General features: G+C 37.9%; 1 protein-coding gene across 4 annotated transcripts; it reads left to right on the forward strand.

Moving 5' to 3' along the window:
- The first annotated feature begins 2,810 nt into the window (after positions 1–2,810).
- LOC148021418 (phenylacetaldehyde reductase-like) lies at positions 2,811–12,131 on the forward strand. Of its 4 annotated transcripts, none has more exons than XM_087699275.1 (8): positions 2,811–3,212; positions 3,305–3,354; positions 3,898–4,010; positions 4,106–4,272; positions 6,918–7,106; positions 8,971–9,133; positions 11,550–11,666; positions 11,851–12,027. In XM_087699275.1, the coding sequence occupies exons 2-8, from the start codon at positions 3,347–3,349 to the stop codon at positions 11,877–11,879; spliced, it is 786 nt and encodes a 261-aa protein (XP_087555401.1). In that variant the 5' UTR covers positions 2,811–3,212; positions 3,305–3,346; the 3' UTR covers positions 11,880–12,027. The 4 variants fall into 4 exon arrangements, with proteins under 4 accessions (XP_087555401.1, XP_087555400.1, XP_087555398.1 ...); XM_087699272.1 differs by having other exon boundaries at positions 2,822–3,212; positions 11,550–11,739; positions 11,851–12,131; XM_087699273.1 differs by having other exon boundaries at positions 2,822–3,073; positions 11,550–11,739; positions 11,851–12,131.
- Positions 12,132–12,611: the final 480 nt, after the last annotated feature.

Here is a 12,611-nt window from a genome sequence, read left to right on the forward strand (position 1 = left end):
AGAGAGAGAGAGAGAACATTTTTAAAAAGTAATTGAATACTTTCATGACCTAGGCGCACCAAAGTATTACAATATTTATGCATACATGAGAGAGACACAATGAGACTATGTCGAGAAAATATTTGACACATCTTTTTCTCCACATCAAAGCATGAATATCCATACACACATGAGGGACATCATAAAAGCATTAAACTATTAAAGTATTCAAGCATTAATTAAAACTTAAATGAACAAAATATTAAGTTTTTTAAGTTTTAATAAACAATCTAATTACTTTATTCATCAACATTAACACATCTTTAACTCTATATTAAACCATGAATATCCACAGGTATTTGAGAAAGACAAAGTGTGTATCAATAAAGAAAAACATTTTACATGCAATAAATTACAATATTTAAATTTCAACTTTGTAACTTTTAGAAAACACATAATACACATTAATTAATAGCACACATACACATATCAATACATAACATTAACACAAACATAACAATATTATCACACATCCTCTCCATAACACACTTAACACACATTCATTTTTAAATGCATAATACACATTAATTATTAGCACATATATACATATGAATACATACTATTAACACAAACATAATAATGTTATCACACATTTATACTAAAACACATACACACATTAATTAATAACACACTTAAAACACGTAATACACCTTAACAATGTAATGACACACATAAAACATTAATTAATAACATGCATAAACACATTAAGAAATAATATTAACACACTTTCATATCAAAAGACATGACATGCATATATTAATAACACGCATAATACACATTATTTAATAACACACATTCATTTTTAAATACATAATACACATTATTTATTAGCGCACACACACACACACACACACACACACATATATATATATATATGAATACATACTATTAACACAAACATAATAATGTTATCGCACATTTATACTAAAACACATAACACACATAAATTAATAACACACACTTAAAACACGTAATACACCTTAACAATGTAATGACACATATAACACATTAATTAATAATACTCATAAACACATTAAGAAATAATATTAACACACTTTCATATCAAAAGGCATGACATGCATACATTGAAAAATTAAACATGCAATAAATTAAAATATTGCAATTTTAACTTTTATAACTTTGAGAGAGAGAGAGAGAGAGATGCCTACATGAATACTTAAATGAGACACATGATCAAAGTGCTACAATTTCAACTTTCTAATTAACTTTATGAGAGAGAGAGAGAGAGAGAGAGAGAGAGAGAGAGAGAGAGAGAGAGACCTGAGAAGTATTGACGATGACGAAAGAGTAGAGTTGATGACGAAAGCAAAAGTACAAAAACTGCATGGAAAAATGGTAATGATGTTAGAGAGTAACGTCAAATATATTTAAGTGCATCATAAACATTGGCAATGTAATAATGCACATTAATTATTAACATGCCTACACACACCCCCCTCTCTCATTCTTCACAATGGCACACACACACACACACACACACACACACATGATATGTGTACACACAATGGCATGCACACAACACACACGCACGCACTTGCACTCACACACACACATACACTCACACACACTCACACACTCACATGATATGTGTACACACAATGTCACGCACACAACACACATGTACGCACTTGCACTCACACACACACATACACATGAACATACACTCATACACTCACACACACACACACACTCATACTATGTGTACATAGAATGGCATGCACACAACACACACGCACGCACTTGCACTCACACACACACATACACATGCACATACACTCACACTCACACACACACACTCACACTATGTGTACATAGAATGGCATGCACACAACACACACGCACGCACTTGCACTCACACACACACATACACATGCACATACACACACTCACACACACACACACACATGCACATACACTCACACACACACTCTCTCTCTCTCTCACACACACACACACACACACACACACACACACACACACACACACACACACACTCACATTGATGATCATCAGCTGGGCAGGTAGATTCGTTGGAGCAGCGTGGTTTAGTCTTGCTCTTTATATAGAGCTGCGTAGCTCGCCGTGCATAGCTCGAGGAGGAGGGTCATCAGCCGAGGCAGGGGACTCATGCGCAGGTCGAGGAGGAGGGTCATCGGCACGGCGCCCTTTTCGCGGCGAGGGTGTGCTGGATGCGTGGCACCCCCACGATTCAGTCAAGGGGAGGTCGGGGGCTGCCACATGGCACACGCCCCACCTCCTCTTAACCAATAGTAGAGATAAGATAGAATATACCTCCAACAAATACAAAGATTCTACGAGGGTTATTTAAAATGCAAAGATTCTACCAAAATAATTTAAGAAATTGATTGAAAATTTAGACTCCAGCAAGCCAAAGTCAACTTGAATGCTAAAGCCCCTTACACATCTGTAGGGCAGGGGACCTCATGAAGAGGAGATTAAAGTATACCTCTTTACATGCAATTTATTTGATCATGTTGTCAAGTAGATTAATATATTCTTGCATCAAGTGGAGAAGGTAGCACGAGAGGAGCGTCAATGCCTAATTGATTAATATATTCTTGCATCAAGTTGCACGAAGAGGAGCGTCATCATCGATGCCTTATGGCTTTCTATCTTACTTAAGGCCTCCAACAACAAAGCTACTAAGAATAATAATTAATTATTATTAGTTCAAAGCACTACCTAGTCATTTGTCCTGTATGGTCACCCACGACAGTGTGTGTCTCCATGCACGAAGTTTGGAACTTAGGCACACGAAGAGGTGTGCTTGTCTGCACATCAGCGCCGCCCAAGAGAGAGAGAGAGAGAGAGAGAGAGAGAGAGAGAGAGATCTGAGAGAGAGCGCATGCCGGCCCTCCTTGAACCCACCACCTCCTCACCGTGCCTGACAATATCCTTACTTTCGGCAAATCCGAGACATCATCGTTCGCTGTCAGAGATGAGTACCTTCTCTTAGTGAACTTGCTGTGTCGGTGGATCACCCCCATGACAGGTATTCTTGCCTCAAGCAGAGTATATCAATTTTAGAGAGTCCTATTGATCAGGTTAGGGTCCTGGCCGAGGCCAATTAGAGGACCATCAAGTGATCATTTTGTGCAGGATACCAGCCTACACTTGCAGTCCTCAGGCTTGTAAGCATCAGCATAGTTTGTTGTTTTAATTTTCATTCTTATTCTTGAGTGGAGACAACCTGGTCAGATGTGCTCATTTCTTTGTCTCTCAGGCAACTCAACTCCAGCTTGTGGGAGAGAAAAATACACACAAGATGGAAAGGTCTATGATGGCCCTGATCCTCCTGTTCAGCATGAATGAATGAGGAAATAAATATTCTGAGCTTAAAATCACTGCTAACCCCTGGGAAGGAATATTGTTTGAAAGCAGTTTGTATAAAACATGTAAACGATGGAAGATTCAAAAAGGAAGAAAATGTTGATGCTCAATTTCTGCTGCTCTTTTAGATTTGGCATGTTAGGTCTTGCTATGTTCAGGTGGCTTTAAAGCACAGCACTTACTAGAACTTCATATCTGGCTTTTGAAGAATACTAATTGAAAGCAATTGAATGTAAAACGTGCTAAAGAAATGGAAGATACAAATGCTGATGCTAAACTTGTGCTGCTCTAGTTTGTGCCAGTCTATCCAGTTTATAGTGTTCATGTAGCTTTTATAAAACCCACCAGTTGAATTCCTGCATTTGTCTTTTGCTTAAAACATTAAGTCAAAGGCAATTGAAGGTTGAACCATAAATGTGTTTTCACGTTGGAATCCTGTATATTGTGGCAAAAGTTTGGCTTATGATGGCATTTCATGTTGAGCAGTGAGCTTATGGCTCGTGTGTGCGTCACGGGCGGCACTGGCTACATTGCAACATGGCTTATCAAGATGTTGCTACAACGAGGTTATCATGTTCGAGCTACTGTTCGTGATCCAGGTTTCCTTGCTGCATTCATTGTCACAGTCTGAAGAAGAACAATTCAGTTGGGAGGCGGGGACTGACTCAAAAGAAGACAATGTTTTTGATTGCAGGAAATCTACAGAAAACAGCTCATCTCTGGAACCTTCCAAAGGCACTTGGGAACCTTGAACTCGTGAAAGCAGATCTCCTGGATGATGGGTCTTTTCATGCTGCTGTGGATGGTTGTGAAGGAGTCTTCCATGTGGCATCACCAGTTCTTATGGCCACTGAAAATCCAGTAGGGCTCTCAAACGCATCAATGGCAAAAACTTCTTTCAATGATTCTGTTAACCAGTTAAGTCTATACTCAAGTCAAAATGAAGGGTCATCCATTCATGGGGGTTGCAAACCTGCCAAACATTTGGTCCCTTAGAATTAAATGTTCTTGCCATATGCAAAGGACAGGCCAAAGGTTGATAGTGGCCTACCTTATATATCTGATTCAGCAGAGGAGAGGTAGGATATACTCCAAGCATTGAATTATCTAACCAGCCATTCTCTCGAAGAAAAAGACATGGCCTCTCATGTGAGGAAATAGCATATTTGGAGGCAAACCAACTCTCAAGTTCAATTCAATGGCTTCTTGTCCCACAGCATTTAGATGGAGCACAACGTTGGAGGAACCAAAAAACAATCAAGGTGAACAGTCTTGACCTGCAGATTACAAATCATTATTAGACAATCTTCAGTTGGCCTTCTGGCAGAGGGGCATCCCTCTATCATCCCGAATTTGCCTTGTGCAAAGTTACATGAATGACCCACCTTCCATTGGCCATATGCTTCAATGGCATTTCCAGAGATCGACTTAGCAGTCAGTAAAGTGGCCGTGGTTCTGCTTGTTTGAGATATACCAGTATCAAAGTGGCTTTTCTAGCCAATGATGCTTATGGACCTTAGTACATTCAGGCTGCAATGTATCGTTGGAGAAGCAAATTCTCTGCTGCCACAAGGTGCAAACCTTTCTTGTCCTTCACTGGGTTGTTCAAAAAGTGTGATACCTGCCATAGATTTGCATGTCTTGGGTGGTGATGGACGTTTAACACCTACAGGTAGATTCTTATCGGAGCCATGGTGGGCTACAGTATTCTATCTAATGACCACAACAAATTATGCCATTGCTCTTTCTTTATTATAGAAGTTTCATATTTCGCAAAGTTTCTTTATTATACCAGATAGTTGCAGAAGAGTGGCTGTCATCTCCCAAAAAGCTTTATTTGTTCATCATTTAGAGCAAAAGGAAGGAGTCTTCTGCTGAAGTGCACCATGAACAAGGCCATGAACCAGTCAACAATATAAAACCATGTGAGTGGCCAGTGTCCGTTAGAGCACTCAATGAGCATTCTTGTCGTTGTCAGCAGGTTCTGGTAGCACACACTGCCAGGACTTCATCAGGTTCTCCTGCCTCGATGCATCCAAGATATGACACTTTCCATTTGATCTCAGAAACCCCTTTTGGACATGTGCAGAAAGATATTTAAAACTTAAGCATATGTCCATCTGCATCAAGGTCATGTCTTGCCTAGTGGTTTTTGCATATTCTATCCCCACAAGGAAGCACATTAGCAGTGTGTTGTCTTTAACATTTTTTCAAGGAGGGATAAAACCATACTTTTGTGGATGCAATCCCTCAGAGTTATGTCTTGGAAGTGTTCGTGGATTATGAAAAAAAGTGTTGAACACACCTGCAATACTAGCAACACGAAATTGTGGACTTTTGCAGTGGGAAATGCAGGCTTGCACAGGAATGCCCTCACTCACAAAACTAGTTCATTAATTAGAGATGGGGACTGCATGTAAGGATGGCATTTCAACTCTTAATACCAGGAAAAGAAGACAAATCGGCATACTCTTGCACTCTTGTATGTACCTAAACTTTCAATGGAGTTAAACCGTGGGACACTACAATGAACAAGAGAATCAACTTGATACAAGTTGAGATGAATACATTGTACAAGGGTGTAAAATCATGTACATATGGGCACAATACAAGATGTTCCACTTGCCAACTGGTCTAGGTGGGCACCCACATACAAGCCAGCCAAATGATGGCGATGTGACCAAATGGAGCTATCTCAGAAGTGAACTCTTTGAGTTTATCAAATGTTCTTAATGTTCATTATTGAAACTGAACCACTGGTAGTATTACAGCTTCACCACCACAAGGGAAGTGAATATATCCACTAAGAATGTACGCCACAGATTTAGCAACCATGTGGTTTTGGAGCTAGTAGCAAAACAACAAGAAACATGATATTCAGTGGATCAAAACAAGGTTCAGTGCAAACACTACTGTATTTACTGCAATAACAATGCAGATATACAGGAAGAAACATGCCATGCAAGTATAGTGATACATGCATGCAGAGGAAACGAGAAAATACCTGATTCAGATCACAGCTTGATTGATTTTCAGCAAGCATGGAAAAATTAACAGCAAGAAATGCTTATATCCAATCCAAGCAAGGGATCAAATGCAATGGATTATATTGTAACCATGAAAAACAAAACAGAAAACATAGAGAAAGATGGCAAATTAGTGAGCTGAATAGTTCAATGGAAATGAGTTAGCCTCTGACAAGAGAGCATAGATCTTGATGCAAGACCCCACATGAGCGTGAGCTGTGCTCTTTCAAGAGGAACTCTTTAACTCATGGGGCACCGATGCTAGTATCAATCTTATCTTCATACCTAGCTATGTTCTATTTGCTAGGTCTGACACTTCACTTGAAAGAAGAAAACACACAGATCTGTGCTTCCTGTATATAACTAAACTAAATGCTTATTTGTATCAAGGTGCAAGTTTGCAACTGTTTTCAGTTTGCTAGGTGTGATAATTATCCCCCTCTGAAGAAAAGGAGGTGACAAAATTGCTCTACTTCTCAGGAAGATCTGATAGGCCCAGCAGTTACAGGCACGTTAAATGTCCTCAATGCATGCACAACAGCAAAATCTGTGAAAAGGGTTGTATTGACATCCTCGATGGCAGCAGTGGCCGTCACGCCAAAGCTCACAGATGACATAGTTGTGGATGAGACATTATGGAGCGATCCAGAATACTGCAAACAAACAAATGTAAGGGTCTCAACACCATTTTTCTTGATACAAGAACAGTGAAAATTACAATGTGTTAGTATTATGCGTTAATCAATTTTCTAGTAATAGATTTTTCATTACAAGCAAAGAAAGGTTTGGAAGACCACACTTACTTGTGCATTGTACTTTGTTACGTGTCTTCTTTGCATTCAGTTTATGGTATGTTTGACAATGCAGGCTTGCAGCTTTATTTGCCTCCATAGATGTATCTGCATAGTTTTGTTACAGAAGGCCAATCAATCAAAATTATTGCATACAATGGGATATGAAATGATTACCATTCATGAGCATATCTTGAGAGGACAGGGCAAATTCACCAGAAAAACTCAGTCTTTGCATCACATTTTCAAAAAAATCCCATCTAATCTTCTCAAATTTTGCTTTGTCACAACATCCTGCCAAGAATAAGTCTAAATAGTCTCCTCCTGTAACCTTTTATGCTCCTGGAAAACTGACAAGAGCTGCCATGAATGTCAAGGATGCCCTTCATTTGCGAAGGGAGAAAAATCTGATCTGCCCCTTCTTTATTTGTCCTGAAATAATGTACTTTTGTCTTCAGCAGATGGGTAGAGTTGCCTAGTTGCAAGCAGTCTCCATTATTAGGCTCCGAGCTTGCTCTTCATGAATCTTTTCATCCTCAGCTCTAAGCAAATCCCTCTGAGGGCAAACGCCTGATTGCATGGTGATAAATAAATTCATCCGAGTGGTCACCCCTAGCTGCAGGATCACAGATCCTATACCATACATTGAAGAGCATTGCATGTGTCCTAGATTACTTTTGATGGCTGATTTTCTGTTGTTCATCATCAATCAATCAATTAATTATCTATGACTGATTACCAACAAATATCTTGAATATTGACCCATCTCATCACAGTTGTTGTTTTGGAATATTGATTAGTATGGGGATCTAATGCTTGCATCCGGTAATGAACCGTAGATGAAGACCTTGACTCGTGTTCCTTGGAAGTTGGCTAAGTACTTCCTGTTATTAAACTGTTGCAAGGTAGCCTTATTATTAGCCTAGATATTGATTTTGAAGAGTGGTCTTAGAGCATGCCACTTCTAATGACTTGCCTTATGAGGAATGGTCAAAACCCCTACGAAGGATGTCGTAACATTCAAATTTGAGGGTTGTTGCTGTCTGCCTTCAACTACCATCATGTCAAAATGTAGTTGATCAAGTGGGCTTATGGCCCCACCATTGCTGCAATGAGCTGACTTTGGGCTCTTACCTTCCACTAGGTAATTGGTCATATCCAACAGTCTTTACTCTTTAAAAATACCATTGTCTCAATCTCACAGTACTTCTGCAAAATGGATGTGTGTGTGTGTGTGGCGCTTCTAACTTTTTAACTTCATGGTAGTCTTCTGTGCTTTTAGGTTTCCCCATATATTTAATCTAAGTATGACAATACAAGAACAACATGTTTGCACGTGTATAATGTACATAGATGTAGATATAAGAGCACATACAATGTCTACTAGGTGAGAACCAGCCACATGCTACTCATGTTTCTTGGTTTTCCACTTCAACTATTGATTGTTAGAATATGCTTTTGTTTGTTAGGATATGCTCATATGATGTGTGTTAAATTGTTTGAGATTCATGAAAAGTTTGACCAAACTACATACATTGTTGTCCACAATTGAGATGAGTTCCGTTACTATGAAGACCATAATATTTTGTAGGATGTCATTTGGTTTTGTCACCTTTCCATACTCTTTTTCATCTCATAACTTGTGATTCATTCAATTGAGCTCTATGTTGTCTTCATATGATAACCTCACATCTTTATATTTATGTGAATAAAATATCATTTTTTGAATGTGTTTGGAGTAGATTGGGTACTTTCTTTCCAAGGTTTTAGCCGAACAGATGGCATGGTCATTTGCTAAAGAACACAAGTTAGACCTTGTGGTGATAAATCCCGGTCTCGTTGTTGGACCTATATTGCAACCACACATTGACGCGGGCGCAGATACTATCTTGGATATATTCAATGGTAGGTTTGTTGTATCTCCACAAAATTTTCACTAAAAAATGTGTATAGAGAGAGAGAGAGAGAGAGAGAGAGAGAGAGAGAGAGAGAGAGAGAGAGAGTGTGTGTGTGTGTGTGTGCGTGTCCATAGTTCATGCATGGAAAATTTCACATTAAAGCATTAATTTGAGTGCTTTGCTAGTATATCCACAATTGAATCCCATGAAAGGAAAAAATTTACTCTCGTTGAAAGGCATTTTTTAGGTGATATATGTGGATTATGGATAAATAGTAGCACATCCAATGTATCTAGATGGGTCAATGTAATACCTAAGTAACATCTTAGTTAGGCATAGTAGTTAGTGCCAAGTTTATGGCTAAACACAACTAGTTGCTTCTTTGCGAAAATGCATGCAAAAGACATGGAGACCAACTTGTTTTTTTTTTGTGTTTTCATTCCCTTTTCACTGTTTAGGGGGATAGGGGTGAGAAGGTTTGCTTGATAATGTTGTGCCATGAAATTTTTTTACTTTTGATTACTACATTGGTTTTCTTGAAAGGGTTGATGACATTTAGAGGTTAAATGTGTTGCAGGCTTATTAATGATGAGTGAATCAAGGTTAAAGAGAAACCAAAAGTTGTGGGAAATTTTGGAATTATGATTTCGGAGGTTTGAAGACAAACGATTTTTGTGGAGCCTATCATTCCCCGTGCCTTGGTCCCATTTGTTGGCTTTGCCCATGTGGTTCCATTTCCAACTTGTTACTACTAGCTCATAGTTCATGACATCTAAGATTCTTTTTCCTCTTAACAATTCTCATAATTTGGAGTGGGTGTGGCTTTAGTTCCTTAGGGTTCCACCCTACATATGTCTTTGGACTTAGGTGAGTAAAAATGGGAGTGAAAGCACCACACCTACTTTGACTAGGTTAGGACTCCACCTATGCTAGCAAGGAGAGAGGGTGTTTGAGGTGAGAGAGTCGTATACACGAGAGAGAGAGAGAGAGAGAGAGAGAGAGAGAGAGAGAGAGAGAGAGAGAGAGAGAGAGAGAGAGAGAGAGAGAGAGAGAGAGAGAGAGAGAGAACATGATTTCTACCAATTAGTGATTGCCAAGTCTTCAAACTTTGGCAAATTCATGGCGTACTACCATTTTAAGAGGGTACTCCATGAACTCTCTAAAGTTCTAACTGAAAGTTAAGAGATAAAATAAACCAACTATGGGGGTACTATTGAACTTGACTACCTATGCTAGCAAGGAGAGAAAGGGTGTTTGAGGTGAGAGAGAGTTGTATATGAGAGAGAGAGAGAGAGAGAGAGAGAGAGAGAGAGAGAGAGAGAGAGAAACATGATTTCTACCAATTAATGATTGCGAAGTCTTTGGACTTGAGCAAGTTCATGAAGTACCACCATTTTTAGAGGTTACTCCATGAACTCCCTAAAATTCTAACTCAAAGTTAAGAGTGATCAAATAAACCAAATACATGCTATTGAACTTGACTATGCAAATGTACACAAGTAAAATTTGCTTGGGTATGGCCTGGCTCTTGATCTAGGATAACTCCATTTTCAATCCCACCAATTTCTTGGGGTAGGTTACATTCAATGTGTGTACTTTCCTTTGAAAAATAGTTTATAACCTTGATCTAGTTGCAGCATGGCTCTTCACAAGGACTAAAGTTATGGTATGCATGAACTTGAGAAGCTCAAAATGAAAGTACCCATTCTTGAATTAGCTAGATAAGACAACTTGGAGGGTTGAAAATTTAATAGTGATTTATAAAAAGTCTTCAAAATCTTATCTCAAGGGAAAATTGAATGTAAACTAGACAAAGGCATGTGTAGTTCCTTATGGGTGATGGAGTTACCTAAAGGAATTTGAGATCATGGAGAACATTGACTTTAGGATGTGTCGCGTGAGCAATGTTAACCAAGATGCATTGGGATGCTCAACAACATGGCCTTTCTATGTGATCATATGAAGTTTGTGATATTAGAAAGTTTTAGCACAAATATAATAGATTCGTGGGGAAGTATAATGATCATTACTCTTGTAGCCCTAGCCAAAATAGTGTACTATTTGAAATTCCTTGTGTTGTTTCGTATATTAGGAGTAAACACAAATTCTAGTGTAAAGGTCTAATCAAATTAGGGCATGCATGATGTGTAATCTATTAATTGCTTATAAGGAGCAATGAAGAAGAGCATTATGAGACGTTTAGAATGACTAGTATGAAACACTTTCTTTTCACTCAAATGTTTTTCTATCATTGCTAAGCTTGTCAATTTGACATATAATGAGACTATAATATCTATAAACAACTTGAATGTCAAAGTGAACACTAGATCAAAATTGCAATGAGAGCATTGCAAACTACTACAATGCTAGCTTCTTCAATCATTTTCTCAAGCATCTAATGGTTTAATATTTTGGAGTGTTAGGTACTTACAATATCTTCAAGACTACTGCTATAGGATGGGTGGATGTAAGAGATGTGGCAGAAGCACACATTTTGGCTTATGAAGTTCCCATGGCCTCTGGAAGGTTCATTTGTGTAGGCAAAGTTCTTACATATGGCATGCTATTGAATTTGATCCAACAAGTTTATCCAGAATTTTCAAAATCATCCAAGTTTGTTGCTTTCTCTATTTATACCAAGATCTTTCCTTAGCTTGATTCATATTAGTTTTAAATTTAAAATAGATCAATGCTTATTAATATTTGAATTTTGATTCTTAACAGGAATATACATGAACCAATACCAAAAATGACTTCATTCAAGATTTCTACTGAAAAGTTAAAAGGACTTGGATTTACGTTTAGACCTGTTGAGGATGCAATCAAAGATTGCATCGATTGCCTTAAAGAACGAAAGCTTTTAAATATTGAACCATTTTGATATATGTAACCATTTTCATTTAAACATGCATTCTTTGAAACTTTTCCTACATTTATTCAACATGGACGATTAAGAATAGAAATTTTGATAAATTTGTAAATCTCCTCACAATTGTGAGATTAAGTCTGTTGATATTGTCTTTAGTATCTTTCTTGTCTTATGAACTATGAGTCATGTAACTAGATGCATGTGAAATGATAGAATAACCAAGTAATTAGATATTAGAGATGAAAACACTCTCCAACATTTCTATGCTTTTCTTTGTGGAAGGACAACCAATTTTAACTCTAGTTTTTTGTTTTCTCTCTATTAACATTTCAAATCTAGCACTATTTACTTTGTTGACAAGGTTTGGGTGTTTAAAGACACCCATGACACTACATCAAATTGTTAAAAGTGGCATTCATCACCATTTAACAACTAATCAACCAACTACATGACTACTTTGATAAGTATTCCACGATAACCTAACATTTACAAATATTGTTTTGTTAATATATTAATTTGATTTGGAAACATGGTCCAATTTAATCTCTATTACTCCACCTTAAACTAGCAATCTAGGTGCTTTGCATGCAATGGATTGACCATGGTCTACTCCATA

This window comes from Lygodium microphyllum, chromosome 18, assembly GCF_053477565.2.
Source record: "Lygodium microphyllum isolate KBCC chromosome 18, Lygodium_microphyllum_v1.1.10, whole genome shotgun sequence".
Taxonomy (NCBI): Eukaryota; Viridiplantae; Streptophyta; class Polypodiopsida; order Schizaeales; family Lygodiaceae; genus Lygodium; species Lygodium microphyllum.